Here is a 16,411-nt window from a genome sequence, read left to right on the forward strand (position 1 = left end):
AGATTGCAACTCGGAGTCACGGTCCCACTGCTGCAGGCGAGGGACAGTCAGTGGAGGCTGGGGGCTGGACGACACCGGAAGCACGCGTGCGGTGCGTCCGCACCCTCAGGAGCGGTTCCCCGTGAAGGAGCGTTACTCCTGTGAACGCTTCCCACCTCCGTACTTACTGGCGTGTGGTAACAAGTGAAGTGCGGGTGAAGAAGGAAGCAACACGGCGAGACGCTACGCTCCTGCTGTGGTCAACAGCAGCCACAAGGAGTTAGACTTCACGACCATCTGAAACTCTGGCAGAACAATAAAATTTTCTTCAGTTATCTGAACAGAGTTGGTAACAACATGAGATAAAAGTTACTCCCAGTTATGAAAAAATATATATATGAAAATGAAAGCACCCCAAGGAAATATAAAAATCTTTAACAAAAAATAGTTTATTGCACAAAATTCAAGGAATTCCCAAGCACACTTAAATTTATAAAAAATCAACATGCTTTTTAAGTTACAATTCATTGTGCATGGTGACACTTTTCCCCTGAATAGCCCCAACCTGAGGACTCCCTTTTAACGAGGAAATTTTTATTAAACATGAATAACTTAAAACCACCGAGTTTTCTAGATCCTCTGAAGCATTCCTGTCAAGGATCCTATTGTAACCTGAGACCACCATACACTGAGAGGCGCCCTGCGGGGAGTGAGTGAACTTGAGTGAGGCTCTGAGAAGACTCTCACAAGCCCCGCCCTGTGCACATCACGGCCCTTGGGGATGCTCCAGGACAGTTCTCTTTCAGATCCGCTGGTCCCTTTCACTACTGGCAATCTTTACACGCGACATTTAATTTTCGTTAAAAAAATACTCAGAAAAGTAGGAATATATGTCACGGTGCCCTTGCAGGCCCATGGCTTTTGCAGTATCCCTATACCAATAAAAGTCTTTAAACTGAGGAGCAGTTGAATGAGAATTTTCCTAATGCAGCATTCCACAGGCTGTCTTCCTCGAGGCCCACCCTGGCACCTGGACCCCAGGCCAGAGTGTGAGCCAGTTTCACATCTCATCAAAGACACTGCCTGTTACAGCTTCCAAATAGTAGAACAAAGGCATGTAAGTCTAAAAGATCCGTGGCATCTATCTGACGTGTACCGTGGAAAAATCAACAACAACCACTCACAGTAAGTTATTTTAGGAGCATAAGAAAATCAAGTCATAACATCACGAAGTGTCCAAGCTGACATGCTCTCCAGTGAGGACACGAGGATGAACAACATACACAAATACAGCGCAACAGCAAACGTGTTTCTACACGTGCTCCAGAGTGGACCGCTGTTTTCCATGAGGAAGTTCCTAATTCCCACTTCTGCCCACAGTGGAAGAGTATTTCCAATGCTGCTCCCTAAAGAATCAAGCTCTGGGAGACAGGAGCGCCAGTAAAGCCCCTCAGAGAAAAAACCCGCAGCAAACGAAGAGCAGGCGATTCAGTCCAACGTCCCCCTTCAGGGTGATTTGTTAAGGAAGCCCGGACACAAGGGCCCCTGGTCGGGAACTACAGGCCAGACGTGACAGCACGAGGGGCACACACAGGACATGGGAGGGCAGAGGCAGGCCGGGCGCGCACAGAACTAGAGGATGAAGCTGGCACAGGATGACAGCAGGAGCCCAGACGAGGCACTGCTGCTAAAGGCGCGCGCGCGCGCACGTACACGCGCACGTACACGCGCAGACGCACGTACACACACAGAGGTGACTCGACAAAGGAAAAAGGGGTGGGGAACAGAGATTGCTTTCTCTTGATGGATATACTCAGGATTCCTTTATCCTTTCCTAAGGAAGATACACTGTGATTTTCTGGAAGACCTCAGCAAGGAGAGAGAAAGCGGCTCTAAAATTAAAACAAAAGATATCGCAGCCAAAATAAATAAGAACATAAATTACCATTTTTCTTTTCCAATGGTACAAAAACAATTTTGTCAAAAACGATTTCCAACTTAAAATGAAGAGCAGAATAAAGTTTTCAAGTATAATTTCCAAGATTAACCCTGTACAAATGATATACATATTTCAGACGTTCCAATACTTGCTGGGGAATTTTTTTAAACACTAAACATCTTTGTGATTAATGTTACTTTAATATTATCAATTAACCTTCTAACAGCATATTGTGAGAGAACACAAGCAGGTTAAAAACACCACGCTGTCTTCTCCACAAGAGAGACCCAGGTGATGCGGTGATACGAGCATGTCTGGCCTGATCAGTAACACCGCACACTTCATCTTCAGACCAGCCGACCTGCACAGGGGGCCACACAGACCCGTTCTCTCTCTCTTCTCTAACTTGGAACAATAAACATTATTTTAGATCATCTTAGCAAACTAGGGGCAAGCTTACAAACCTCGAGTCTCACAGTCACTCTAGGCGGGACCTCGCACACTTGGGGTGTCTGATTTCAGGTAAACCTCGGGAGACCCTCTCATGCTGACCTGCCCCTTTCGCTGCTTTCCAGATGAGAGGGTCAAGGGCCTTCTCCCCCTTCTGAAGGCTGTCACCACACAGAGGCCAGCATATCTCTTGACGACCACACAGGCGCTGGTGGACGTTGCCACACAGGGCAAAGTGCTCCCTGGTCTGGAGCCCACGGAAGCCCTGGCCCTGCCCCTCCTCCTTGCTCCCCCACCCCCACCTCTTGAGGCCTCTCCCCATGCCTCATGCATCAGGTCAGCGTGTGCTGACCGTGGTGTCTATGTGGGCGTCCTGGTGGCCATCAGGCCTGCCCGGGGGTTGGCCAAGGTGAGCGAGGCCATGCAGGGCCAGGGGTCAAACAGGTGGGCATTGTGCACTCATGGCAAGGAAAGACCCTCAAAATTAAGTGAAACTAAAATAACAAAGAACTTCTGCCTAAGAATATTTGGCTTTAGAAGGTAAATAAAATAATTACATTTCTTAAAACATAATTTTCTGACATTCCTAAATCCTACACATACGTTACTTCCTAACTGCAGATTTTCAAAAGGCAATCAATAAAAAGACAATTCGGGTCATTCTTAAATAATACGAGCATATACTTTTTAAAGATTAGATGATGATTTCCGGTATTTATATATACATTCTACGGAGAGATGGCTATTGAAAACAAAACAAAATAAAATAAAAACCAAAGGTGCAAACGAGGTCTCACTCCTGCAGGGAGGAAAGCTCTTTCTGAATCAGACAGGAAAGTGAGAAGCCGGACGCAGCCACGCAACGCCTCCGCCAGCGGCCGTCCGAGAGCAGCGGCTACGGTCAGGCCTAAGATGCCTCCTTCCGCAGATAACCCTTCAGACACATGCAAAATGTCTCGCTGAGCCCTAGATTAGGTTTTTAAGATTTGGTCACTTCGTGGGAAAAGCTGGCTGCGACCTGCAAATGACTGTCATCAATTCTCGACTCTCGCTTTGTTATTTTACTCCTTGTAACGGCCAATGCAAAACTTAACTTCCATCTCTTAGAAAGACAATAGAGCACACAGTCAAATAAATAACACGGAGGAGAGAGCATTCCTGCAGTCAGCTACAAACACTCGGGGTGGGGATGCTCGGCGGTCACCGCTCCAAAGTGCTCTCTCGTGGCCCCGCTCTGCCCGTGTTGCTCCGTGTCTCCTCTGGGGTTGGCGTGATCGCCCAGGCGGGAGGGGCTGGCGGGGTCCCCCTGCGTCCACGAGGACAACGACTGGTGCACAGTGACCGCATGAGCCTCCATCTGGCGCTGCAGGCTGTCCATCTCCTGCCTGGGGAGACAGGGGAGGTGCGCGGTCAGACGACAGCCGGGGGCGCTGTCCCCCCCAGAGACAGCTGGCCACCTCGGACCCGGCCCTGACGGCAGGTCGCTCACACACACCCTCGGGGGCCCGTCGAGCCTCTCTCCTGGAACAGCACGGAAGAGACTCTGGCCATTTTCCTGTGCACCACACAGAGGCCGACAGGCCGATTGGGGAGAACGTGGGAAACACAGAGCCGAGGGTCTGTCCTGCAGGGCATCCGCTCACAGGGCCAGAGCCACACCTGCCCTTGCCTCAGACACAGGCCTCCCACTGCCCGGTGTGCAGGGTCATTTAGCCCCGGTCAGCTCCCACCTTGGAGATGGAGGGAGAGGCACGGGACCAGCCCACCGCCAAGAGACACTACGGAGCCGCTCGCCAAGCGAGCGCACCACAGTGCGGTGCTGGCAACAGGGAAGATTCTTCCAACTGAGACCTGCAGCTTATTTGTAAAGACTACGAGACGGAACCCAGAGCAGAGTCATACTTGAGTTGCTGCAGGCAGCTGTTGAGGTTCTTGAGGGGCTCCTTGCTCACGGCAGGCGGGGGCCGCAGCAGCTCCTCCAAAAGCGAGGCTGGCACGGGGCAGTCAGGGATCTTCACCGGCGTCACGGGGCTGGAAGAGCTGGCTTCTCCCTTCGGCTCCTTTCTCTGTTTTTAAAAGCACACGGTTAGGTGCTTCCCCAGTGGCACAGTGATTAAGAATCCGCCTGCCAATGCAGGGGACACGGGTTCGAGCCCTGGTCCGGGAAGATCCCACATGCCACGGAGCAACTAAGCCTGTGCACCACAACTACTGAGCCTGCGCTCTAGAGCCCACAAGCCACAACTACCGAGCCCATGTACCACAACTACTGAAGCCCATGAGCCACATCTACTGAGCCTGCACGCCACAACTATTGAGCCTGCACTCTAGAGTCTGCGAGCCACAACTACTGAGCCCGCGTGCCACAACTACTGAAGCCAGCACACCTAGAGCCCATGCTCCGCAACAAGAGAAACCACCGCAATAAGAAGCCCGCGCGCTGCAACGAAGAGTAGCCCCCGCTCACCGGAAACTAGGGAAAGTCCGCGCAGCCACGAAGACCCAACATGGCCAAAATAAATAAATAAAATAAAAAATGAATAAATTTATTAAAAAAGAAAAAAGACACACAGTTAGCTCTCCCACTCGGAGGCTGACGCCCCTGCCCCTTCCCCGAGGGTCTCCGCCATCACACGTGGTCTTCGAGGTGCCTCCCCAGCTCCCCTTGGGCCTCTGGGGAAGCACTTTCCACTCGTTCTAAATCGGCAGAGCTGGCAGCCACGGGGGTTCAAGAAATGTTGGCTGAATAGAAAACCTTCTTCCTAAGGCATGAAGCAACACTACAATCCTGGCTCCTCAGGAGGCCGGAGCTGCCGAGAGCCCCCTAAATGAGAGCTCACGGTGGGAGCTTTCCAGAGAGACCATGGCCTTGCCTCTGAGTTTCCCTAAGAAATTAAGTCAATTTTCCAAGTCATAAGACTCCCCTTCCTAGGACTTCAAACTTTTTCCACAGATAAACAAACCGTGCTAAATAAACCTCTGAATCTAAGCGACTTCTTTGCACCTGCAAAATATTTACACAGACTGGTAGAAAAACAGACGGTGGGTAAACAGATAACCTGAACAGAGCTCATGACGGCTGCTTCGGGCTCCCCGGGCCCCTGAGCCTGTTCTGGCAGCTGTTGTGTCCCAGCTGGTCTCGCCTAGAGGCCCAGGGGCTCTTGTTAACACAAGCAAACCATGCCCTCATTTGCTTTATAAAGCATAGTACAATAAAATGGCATCTAAATTCATAGAAAGAGGCAAACACTCTGTTGGAAAAAGCTCTAAATTAAAAAGATTTGGGCTGTGGTCCAAGGAGAACATCCCATCGTCATCTATCTTCACACAACCGTCACTCAGTGTTGGTTAATGTAACTCTGTGACTGGCTGACCGACTGGAAAGCCTGCCAGCCTCCCGCCAGCACATCCCTGGAGCCCCACCAGCCGCCCGGTGGCCCAGTACCGTCTTGGCTGCTCCCCGCCGCAGGTCCAGCTTGAGCTGCTGGTTTTGCTGGAGCAGTGTCTTCATGTTGCTCTTCAGTTCCGACACTTTAGCTTGAAGCATGAATTTATCTTTCTGGGTCAGGGACAGATCTTCCCGTACCATCTCCAGCTCAGATTTAATATTCTAAAGAAAGTAAAAAAGTCATAGATTTTTAAAACTGAAAGGTCTTGGGCTTCCCTGGTGGCGCAGTGGTTAAGAATCTGCCTGCCAATGCAGGGGACACGTGGTTCGAGCCCTGGTCCGGGAAGATCCCACATGCTGCAGAGCAACTAAGCCCGTGCACCACAACTACTGAGCCTGCGAGCCACAACTACTGAAGCCCGCGAGTCTAGAGCCTGTGTTCTGCAACCCACCACAGTGAGAAGCCCGCGCACCGCAATGAAGAGTAGCCCCGGGCTTCCCTGGTGGCGCAGTGGTTGAGAGTCCGCCTGCCGATGCAGGGGACACGGGTTCGTGCCCTGGTCCGGGAAGATCCCACATGCCGCGGAGCGGCTGCGCCCGTGAGCCATGGCCGCTGAGCCTGTGCGTCCGGAGCCTGTACTCCGCAACAGGAGGGGCCACAACAGTGAGAGGCCCGTGTACCGCAAAAAAGAAAAAAAAAAAAAAGAAGAGTAGCCCCACCTCGCCACAACTAGAGAAAGCCCGCGCACAGCAACAAAGACCCAATGCAGCCAAAAATAAATAAACTAAATAATTTTTTTTTAAAAAGTGGTAAATGTATAACTCACATTAGTTTAAAAAAAAACCTGAAAGGTCTTAAACACACTGCACAAATCTTAGTTCGTACATCACAATTCCAAGGGGCTGGAACTCTCAGCCTTCATGAGTCGCTCCCCTCCCCCTGCCACTCCTCTCCAAGGGTCTACACTGCGGAGAATCTGGTTACAGTCCTGTCCTCAACGTTCCCATCCACACTTCAGAGCCTCTACCGAGGGGCCGGTAACATTCCCATGTCCACATCTGACAGTGAACCCAACCCTTGTTTAAACTCCAAGATCAGCTACTAGAATAAGCCTAACTGTTCCTAAGACAGAATACAAGTCAGTTCTGGTTATCTCAAGCTGTCCACCTACAAGCAGGAATCCCAGTCAGAGTCACATTCCCGACCCTTTCCTCGAGCAGTCAAGACTGTGCCTAGATTTCTTCATAGAGAAGCTTATCACAGATTGGCGAATGGAACCGTCTCATTTTTTGGACTTAATGAGATCCCGTTTCTGGGACACACCGCACAGCTCAGCCCAGGGTGGGGCCCTGGGGCTCTGGTCTCTGCTCAGCGTCCCTCAGCTGCCTGACCTGGGCTTCTCTCTGAAATGGGATAATGTCTGCAGAACGGTTTGGTGGGAGCATTCAAGCCATTGAGAACTGCTGCTGCGCACCTAGCACGCTGCCTGGCACAGTCCAGGGAGGAGCTGCTGCAGTGCTGCCAGGGGCTCGTACACGCTCCATACACACCCCGTACACGCCCTGTACACACCGCGTACCTGCATTGACTGCTGTATCCCATCCAACTCCTGTTTACTCTGCCGCTCAGTCACGTCCAGCTGCTGCTTCAAGGACTGGATTTCTCTCTCTTTCTGATCCACCTCCCATTTGAGATTTTCCATCTAGAGAAGGGAAAAAGTCACACAACCAAAAGAATTTTAAAATGGCTTTCTTGCATTATAACATTGCTCTAACTATATCTCTGCGTAACATTTAATATCATACTTAGAAAAAATAAATATCCCTTTCCAAGAAGGCAGAGAATGAAGTGAAAGTGTCAACCAGCAGAGTCTAGCTCTGTCAGTCCTGTTAACTGGAGATGTAAAGCCGCCCCGGCGGGTCACCTCTTGGTTTCCTACAGGCTCTTTGCTCAGCTGCTCATCCAGCTGCTTCTGCAGGAGCTGGAGCTGGGTCCGGGCCTCTGCCAGCTCTGCCTGGAACTGTGCTATTTCCTGGGAATGTTTCCCCTCCTGAATCCTAGCATAAAAAACAAGGAAGAGTGAAATTACAGCGTTCTTCCAATTACCTTCCCACTCAAAAATGTTGTTAGTTGAACGTTACATGTCCTGGGTGGACACGCATCATGACAAAAACTCCCATACTGCTCACCCTGGGCAGGGACTGTTCTAGGAGCTCTGCAATGCACTAGCTCAACGAATCCTCACAACCCCCGGGGAGGGACGCTTTGTGAGCCCAGTTCACGGATTATGGTGGCAGGGACCGATGCACGTGCAGTGCCCAACACATGTGCCTGCACGGGTGCGAGCCAAGGCCACTCCAACGGGAGCCGCGCACCACAACGAAGGGAAGCCCGAGGGGAGCTGGGGAGGCGCCTCGAAGACCACGTGTGACGGTGGGGACCCTCAGGGAAGGGGCGGGGGCGTTAGCCTCTGAGTGGGAGAGCTGTGTGCCTTTTTTTAATAAATTTATTCATTGTTTATTTTTTTAAATTTATTTTTGTCTGCGCTGGGTCTTCTCTGAGAAGAGGGCTCAAGATCTCTTCTCAGAGAAGAACCAGCAGGGCACAGAGTGGGAGCACACGGCATCAAGGCCAAAGCTTCAGACGGAAGCTGCGGCATCCTGAGATAGCAATCGGATCTCTCTCTCCTTCTCAGATCTGCCTGCAGAGTACTCAGCGATCTGCCAGGACACCGGGGCCCTGGTGCGCTGAAGGCACTAACTGGAGATGGAGGGGGTGGTGGCGCCCGGCCCCGCCCTCTCGCACTCACTGGAGCCCATCTGCCTCCGCCTGCAGCCTCTGCACCTCCCGCTCCTTGGCCTGCAGCTCCTTCTTCACCTCGCTCAGCTCTAAGGTGGCAGCCTTAAAATGGCGGCGGTTGTGCCCCGCTTCCCCCTGGGCGGCAGCAACCTGGGAAGAAGAACACGGCGTCATCGAGGACAGAGGCGCAGCCTCACAGGACGTGCCCGGGTTCGTGGAGGCCGCCGCCCAACCCCTTGCATCCTAGCTGCTCTTGCAGGCCTTCCTTCCAAAGCCTTCCAAGGTCCCCATCAAGGATGAAAGTACTGAACACACGCTTGGCCCTCAAGCATGCAACGTGGTAGCAGCACCTGCTGAGCGAACAAATGTGCCCAACTTTCTTGGTCTGAGCAGTGGTTACAGTCTTCCTCAAGTATATCTGCATGTTTCTCATTACATGCATTCACAATTCACGTATCTGGGAGGAACCCGCCTCTCCATCACATACCATCTAATAACTGTAAGAAAGCTATTGCTCGTCATCCATTAGGACGCAACTAGCTTTCTGCATAGTTAACGACAGTTTATCTCAAGGTTTCTGAGAAAACAAACAAATTCTCAGAATGTAACGAAATTTTCCATTTTCCTTTCCAACAGTTTAGTTTTCTTGTCTAATTGCACTAGCAAGCACTTCATTTCAAAGAAGTTTAGTAAAAATATTTATAGTATATTACAGATGAATATAGAAAGAACTCATACATGAATGGAAAAAAAAACTCCAATAGAAGACATTAGCCGTGGTTGTCACTAGGTAGAGATTCAAGATGATCTGTACTTTAATCTCCGTGCACACTAAAAATTTTTACTACGTGTACTATTTTTACAATCAAGACAATCAGACCAAACGCACTCAGAGGAATAAATAAGCATCATTTACAATTACTGCCCTTAAAAAAAGAAATCAAAGTGAAATATACATTATCCCTCCAGCACCTTTAGTTAAAAATCTCCTAGTTACGTCTTTAAGGTGAGAATAAAACTATTAAGTGATACCTGAGTACAGAGCAAAAGATAGGAAGGTGGGGATAGAAAAGTAGGGAGTGTTGCTGACTCAGTTCGGAACCACAAGACGTGCAGCAACTCCACGCAAGGATAAAATGTCAGCTGCAGGCGAGGCAACCGTGGGTCAAGAACAAGCCAATAATTGTTCACGTTAAAATATTCGTAACGTATCTTAAAACTAGTCCTACTTTAAAAGAATGTCTTACTGTCTCACCCAGGAAATTAAGAACTATCTCCTTCTATCTCTAGTGTACTTTCGTGGAGAAATTTTTAAAGAATGTGGCAAAGCCCAGGTCACATGCACCTACACACGCATGAATGCGCCAATGACAAACGTGTTCTGAGCATCTGCTCTGTGCAGGCACTGGGGACATGAGGGTAAGCAAGCCGCAGACCTCGTCCCAGGAAGCTGACAGTCTAACAAGGAAAGAGCTTTACAGAAACCACAGACGAGGCATCATGACAGTAAAAATTTTAAAGTGCACGGCCTGAGGCCCACTCCAGCTCGCAGGGTGGCCAGGGCAGGGCCCTCTGCGGGATGAGCCACCTGATGCACTGGTGAACACATGAGCCAGGAAGACTGCTCCAAATGCAGAACATGGCCACGGGCCTCCAGAACCACCTATCTGGGTTGCATTTTTAACACAAATAAACATATACTACTCTGCAGTTTGCTTTTTGACTCCACACTACGTGCAGGGCATCCTTCCCCAGCAAAATACGTAGCTACGGAGCTCTGTGCACGTATCTTAGAGCTGCACGACGGCACACACTCTTTCACTGATGAGCGCAGGGAGGGGGCCCTCTCCAGCCTCGCTGTCGTCAACCCCATGACGATACCCTGTCCTTGGACACGTCAGTAAAGGTATTCACACGCTAAGTTCCTGGAAGGGAACTCATGTCAAGGGTACTAATACTCAGTTTTCGGACATTTAAAAATTACATTCCAGAGGCTCTATGAGGCTGCAATCTGGAGCCGGTTGGAAGACACACACCTGCTCCTTGAGGCTGTGCACCGTCACCCTTTCCTTCTGTAGCGCGGCCTGCAAGGCCTGGACGAGCTGCTTCATCTGGCGGTCCTCCTCCTCTTTACGCTGCAAAACTGCCTGCACCTACAGCACGTTCCAAGAGTGGTAAGGAAGGAAGGACGTCAGATTTCCAAAGCCTGAAGAGCCCTGGGAACAAGCAGGGGCCACTCTGATCAGTGCCAATGGAGATGGAGGGGGTGGTGGCGCCCGGGGAGTCTAGTGTCACGGGGGCTCAAGACATCATGACATGTTGCCAACAAGGGTACAAGCCAGGAAAGGAGTGAGAATCCCATCTCTGGAGAACGCCGTGTGCAAAACCGGAATCTCAGATCACAGGAGTATCATCAATCATATGATCATATTCAAGCATCTCGTTAGGAACCCAAAAGATGCATATAAACCCAGGGTTATCAACGCAATCGCCTCCGTAGCAAGGCTGCCAGGGGCAGGAGTGGTGGGAACTAAGGAAGCGCTCTAAAATCTGGTGAATTCAAGGCATGGGCTGGGATGGGCTGTTGAACACCATTTGAAGACTTCCCTGAAACGCCCAGAGGGGCTGCAGAGAGGAGGAGCTAACAACGGGGTCTGCAGGGAGAGCCCCGCTGGGATTTGAACCCCGGTGCTGAATCACAGGAGGCCCTCGGGTCAGAGTCCCTTACGCACAGCATGACTGCCTTGAGCTGGGAAAGGTCCCCTCTACCCTCCGGGAGTCACCCACCCACAAGGAACCTCATGGGCTGAGCCTAGTCCCTCCACAGCTCAGCTGCGGGGAGACACAGGCTCCCCGGATCCACCCCCGCCTCAGGGCTGGCAGAGGGGCTGCGACTCCAGCAGATTCTCTGGCCTTTACCCTGCAGGTGGCTGTGATGACCAAGTGCAGACCACACAGCCGAAGCCCTCGGAGGGCTGCCCCGCCTGCAGCAAGTCTCCTGCTGCAAAGGAGTTTCCATACCTGCAGGTTCAGCTGGACCAGGTCTGCTTCCCTCTTGGCTAAAGCTGTCTCTAAGATGCCGTTGTGTTCCCTCAGGGCCGCGCTGGACTGTCCAAGGCCCATAAGCTTCCCTCTCTCATGCTCTAAGTCCAGAGCCAACTTCTTATTCGACTCCTCAAGGCACTTTATCTTCCTCCTGAAGCCTCTGGACTCTTGCAGCTGAAACAAACCAAAGTCACCGTGACATCAGGGAGTTGCCCATTCTGGCTCATGGAGCGCTCGCACATCAGGAACTGAACAGCTAACACCACCAGCAAGAACGCACAGGCGAGCACTGCCCCGGACACGAGGGCCCTCGTCTCACAGCTGGGAAGGTTGCCGCGGCCACGTCCCTTCTCTCGTGGACCCACAGCCGACAGCCCAGCCCTCCCCCGGGGACCGTGGGTTTGCAGAGAAGCACACCCAGGGTCGGAGCCCAGGCGGGCCCGGACTGAGAGTGAGAGACAACTGTCAACGGTGCACGCAGCCCCACAGCTCCCGACAGCCACCTTGGGACCCTGTGCAGAGCCCTAGGTGACACCACCACGCTGCTCGTGTGGCACCACCCAAAGCCATGACCGTCTGGGACTGAGAGTTACGTGGAGTTCCTCTAAAGGGTCGAGCCCCTTTGAGTCGGGTGTCTCATCTGCCACACCAGAGAGGCAGCGGGCACAGCGGGCCCCGCTGCAGCGCGTGCATGCGCGGCTCCAGCAGGGCGGGTGCTCAGAGACCCGGGCAAGCGGCCGATGGCCCCGGAAACGCAGGGCGGAGGCCGAGCGCCCCGGCCAGCAGTACCGCCCTGCACATGGGGCCGCGCGGCGCCCGCCTACCTCGTCCTCCAGCTCCAGCACCCTCTCCCGCTGCTCCTCCAGCTGCTGGCTGGTCAGCGCGATGACCTCCTGCAGCTCCCCCTCCAGCATCCTCTTGCTGTGGCCCACAGCCTGCAGCTCCGCCTCCAGGGCCTGGACCCGCTCCTGAATGCCGGGACGGAAGGTGGGTTTGGTCACGGGTCCCAGCACGTAGCCCGGCTCGGACTGACCGCGCAAGGCTGCAACCAAGGTGATCGGCTCTCTGCAGTCTTCCCTCTCCCTTACAGGACGCAGTCAGCTACCGGGTAGCCACACAGTAACGACTCACAAACTCACTTTTTCACTTAATGCTTTGAAAACACAGAAAGATAAGAACTACCAATTACCGTCTGTGGCAACTAAGCTGCACCAGGCACGATGTAACCAATGCCACACGCGTGTGCACACACACGCGCTCACACACACACACACACACACAAATGCACACGCACACACACTCTTCCTGCTGCTGCTGTGGGGCAGGCGCTGATCTAAGCACCTCACAGGTGTCTCTCCACAGAGCCGTCCTAATGAGGGAGGCTCTACCATTTACCTCATTTCGGCCTCGTTTTTTTTTTTTAATAAATTTATTTATTTTTGGCCGAGTTGGGTCTTCGTTGCTGCGCACGGGCTTTCTCTAGTTGCGGCGAGCGGGCTTCTCATTGCGTTGGCTTTCCTTGTTGAGGAGCACGGGCTCTAGGCACGCGGGCTTCAGTAGTTGTGGCACGTGGGCTCAGCAGTTGTGGCTCATGGACTCTAGAGCGCAGGCTCAGTAGTTGTGGCGCACGGGGTTAGTTGCTCTGCGGCATGTGGGATCTTCCCGGACCAGGGCTCGAACCCGTGTCCCCTGCACTGGCAGGTGGATTCTCAACCACTGCGCCACCAAGGAAGCCCCATCGGCCTCATTTTTTTTTTTTTTTTTTTTGCCTTTTAGTTTATACTGGAGTAGAGTTGATCAACAATGTTGTGTTAGTTTCGGGTGTACAGCAAGGTGATTCAGTTACATATACCTGTATCTATCCGTTTTCAAATTCTTTTCCCATTTAGGTTGTTACAGAATATTGAGCAGAGTTCCCTGTGCTGCACAGTAGGCCCTTGTTGGTTCTCCTCGGCCTCCGTTTTACTGAGGATCAGCAAGGTGAGTGAGCTGCCTGAGACCCCACCGCACCAGGGCCGAAGCACAGGCTGAACCAGGATTTTGGCTCCCAGGCTGTGCTTCTGCCCAGCTGCCACCGGCTGTGCAGCAAGGGGGTGACAGACTGCATGGCAGTGACACCCACTGCTGGTACCATGTAAGTCAAAGAATTAAACAGTGAGAGATTTTAAAGTAAAAAGGAAATTGCAATTGAGTAAGTTCTCCCGCTCCCAATGTAAAAAGTAAGCATGTGACAGGGAATACCGAATTTATGTATTTTACAAGAGACCACGCTATGCTACAGTGTCCTCCAACTTACGAATTCTTAAACTGAGAGGAGAGAGGAACAAAGATGAGAAAAAAATACGATTACTAAGCATAAGGGAAATGACTCAAATCGGTGGGTGATAAACAAAACACAGAATTTTATACCCACTAGCCAAAGTAAAAGGAGGTGGTCAGATCCAGACTGCAGGGATCTGGGGATCAGGACACTCGTGACTGACAGAGTGACAGTGTGACGCCCAGAGGAGACCTGAGAGCCTCCACCACGTGCATACACCCCCTACACACACACACACACACACACACACACACACACACACACACACACACACACACACACACACACACACACACACACAAGCGTGCCCACCCTGCTGCCGGTCCCCCACCCTAAACAATAACCCAAAGCAAAAGGCTCTCTCTCGCCTCAGGACGCCATGGGGGGAGGAGCAGTTCCCGCGGCTCTCAGCCCTCACCGCGTGCAGGTCCCTCTTCCTCCTGGACCCGAGCGTTTCACAGGCACTTCCCTCCACTACGTCGCACATGCTGTCCACCTCAAGGGCCGTCTGTCGCAGAGCCATCAGCAACCCGCCCCGCCTTGGTGCTGGCCTCCGAGACGCCTCCCACCGCCTCCTGCACTTGGCTCCCATCACCTCAGCTACCGTCGCAGCCTCTCCTGGCCTTAGGTCGTCCCGACAGGATGGTGGCCAGGTCTCGGCTCGTTCTCTGTCACATGGAAGCTCCACTCCAAACCCCCCGACCCTGGCTCCCAGCCCCTCCAGCCAGACCCCTACTTGGCCTCGTGCCCCCAGACCCAGCACACAGGAGCAGCGCTCTGCTGAGATGCCCGCCGTCGCGCAAGACCATTTCAGACGCCACCTGTCCAAAAGGCTGTCCTGGACCCCTCGACCCTCACCCCAAGCCCTCTCACACCCCACGCATGGCGCTCACAGAACCTCCTCCTCAGACGTGAGGAGGGCCGGGGCCAGCAGGGCGAGCGCCCCGCACGCGTTCGCAGGGGTCAAACGCAGCGTCAGAGCCCCCGGTCACATTGCTACCGCGAGGTATTCTGAAGAAACGCTGCCCACACACCTCCTTTCTAGACCCTCCTAGAAGGGTTTTGGAGGGGAGGTGCCTGTACACGTCATGCCCCTGCAGCCCCCTGCACCGATTCTCCGCAACCAGCGGAGTAAGCAGGTTACCCACGTGCAGGGTGTGGTCACTGCCGCCACCGGCCACCCGGGCTCTCAGCTGGCTCAGCTCGGCCTCGGCCGCCTCCTTGGCCGCGAGGGCCTCCTGCAGGCGGCGGCTGAGGATGCCCACGGCGTTCTCGTAGGCCTTGTGCTTGGTCTTCATCTCCTTCTGTGCGCTGCTCAGGTCTGAGCCCAGCTGCTTCATCTTCTGCTTCTGTTCGGTGATGGCCCTGGGGCGTGGCAGAGACAGAAGGAAGTCTCAGCTCACCTCCGACCCACTTGCCACACCAAGCAAAGGCCAAGTGCGTTTCCATCCAAGCTCCACCCTCATCTGCCCCCAGCGCCACCCTCTCCAGCACTGCGCTGCCCAGAACCCAGCTCCCCAGGATGCGGTCGGTGGGTATCCCCTACAGAGCCCATCACCGTGCTTTCGTCTGTCCTGCTCCCCTCTCGGAGCTGCTTAAACCACCTTGTGGAGACAGAGAAGACTCCTCTCCTACCAAATGGAAGCTTCCAGCGCTCTTCCTGACCAGCAGCAAGGAACCCAACACTCAGGCTCACAGTACATCAGCGGCGGACAGAGCAGAGTGGTGTGGGACACGCAATGGGAGTGAAAGGTCTGGCGCGGGCCGGGCGGGGACGGGCACAGGTGTCCGCCCTGGGCAGTGCACTGGGGGTGCGAAGGGCGCTGCCACAGGCGCTTGACACGAAAAGGCAAATGAAAACAAAAACAAATGGGGAGTGTTTGTGAAAGGATGTGTTAGCACATCCACGTGTAACCGTCAGATCACGACGGAATCACTTTTCCAGCTTTAAACGTGGACTCTGACTTCCTAGGCCACCTGTTGTAGACCGGCAAGGGCTGGACAGCCACCGCCCGGCGTCCCGCCAGCGCGCACCCCGCGCCCGCGTACCTTGCGGCTTCTTGCTGCAGCTCTTCTATTTGTTTCTTGAGCACCTCGTTGGCCTCCGTAAGAGCAGCCATCTGCTCTTTATCGAACTGCAAAGACTTCAAATAAAGGGAGGACGAGACAAAATGAGGAGTGCCAAGTCTTCCACCTGAAGCCCAAATGTGGGACTGGCTTCCTCTCAAGGCCGCCTTGCAGGGCACGGGCTTTGAGGAAGACCCTGGCCAAGGACCCCGCGATAAGCGGTCATTGCACGGAGGCCGAGGGTCCTGCACCACCCGTGTCAAGGCCGCTGGTGGGACAGGCGGGAAGAGCTGCCAACGAGAACGCCTCAGGCGACGGCTCCCGCCCGGTCCCCTCCCCAGCTTCTCCCAGCACCTCGGGGTAGCCTCACGCCCCCCTCCTGGACTTGCCCGCTGCCCCGTCTCCCCCTGTGCAATGAGCACC

At 53.3% G+C, this 16,411-nt stretch overlaps 1 protein-coding gene across 4 annotated transcripts in view; it reads right to left on the reverse strand.

Moving 5' to 3' along the window:
• Positions 1 to 408: 408 nt before the first annotated feature.
• Positions 409 to 16,411, reverse strand: part of GOLGA3 (golgin A3) — a 44,936-nt gene continuing 28,933 nt past the window's right edge. For all 4 annotated transcript variants that reach the window (XM_060310148.1, XM_070046930.1, XM_030859884.2 and 1 more), the window contains 11 exons: positions 15,971 to 16,065; positions 15,070 to 15,286; positions 12,426 to 12,569; positions 11,578 to 11,775; positions 10,593 to 10,709; positions 8,567 to 8,706; positions 7,682 to 7,814; positions 7,337 to 7,459; positions 5,814 to 5,978; positions 4,271 to 4,434; positions 409 to 3,753 (listed from right to left, as the gene is read on the reverse strand). In XM_060310148.1, the coding sequence (XP_060166131.1) occupies positions 3,537 to 3,753; positions 4,271 to 4,434; positions 5,814 to 5,978; positions 7,337 to 7,459; positions 7,682 to 7,814; positions 8,567 to 8,706; positions 10,593 to 10,709; positions 11,578 to 11,775; positions 12,426 to 12,569; positions 15,070 to 15,286; positions 15,971 to 16,065 (1,713 nt within the window). In that variant the 3' untranslated portion in view covers positions 409 to 3,536. The remainder of the gene's footprint in view (positions 3,754 to 4,270; positions 4,435 to 5,813; positions 5,979 to 7,336; positions 7,460 to 7,681; positions 7,815 to 8,566; positions 8,707 to 10,592; positions 10,710 to 11,577; positions 11,776 to 12,425; positions 12,570 to 15,069; positions 15,287 to 15,970; positions 16,066 to 16,411) is intronic.

This window comes from Globicephala melas, chromosome 13 (genome assembly GCF_963455315.2).
Source record: "Globicephala melas chromosome 13, mGloMel1.2, whole genome shotgun sequence".
In the NCBI taxonomy this organism is placed as follows: Eukaryota; Metazoa; Chordata; class Mammalia; order Artiodactyla; family Delphinidae; genus Globicephala; species Globicephala melas.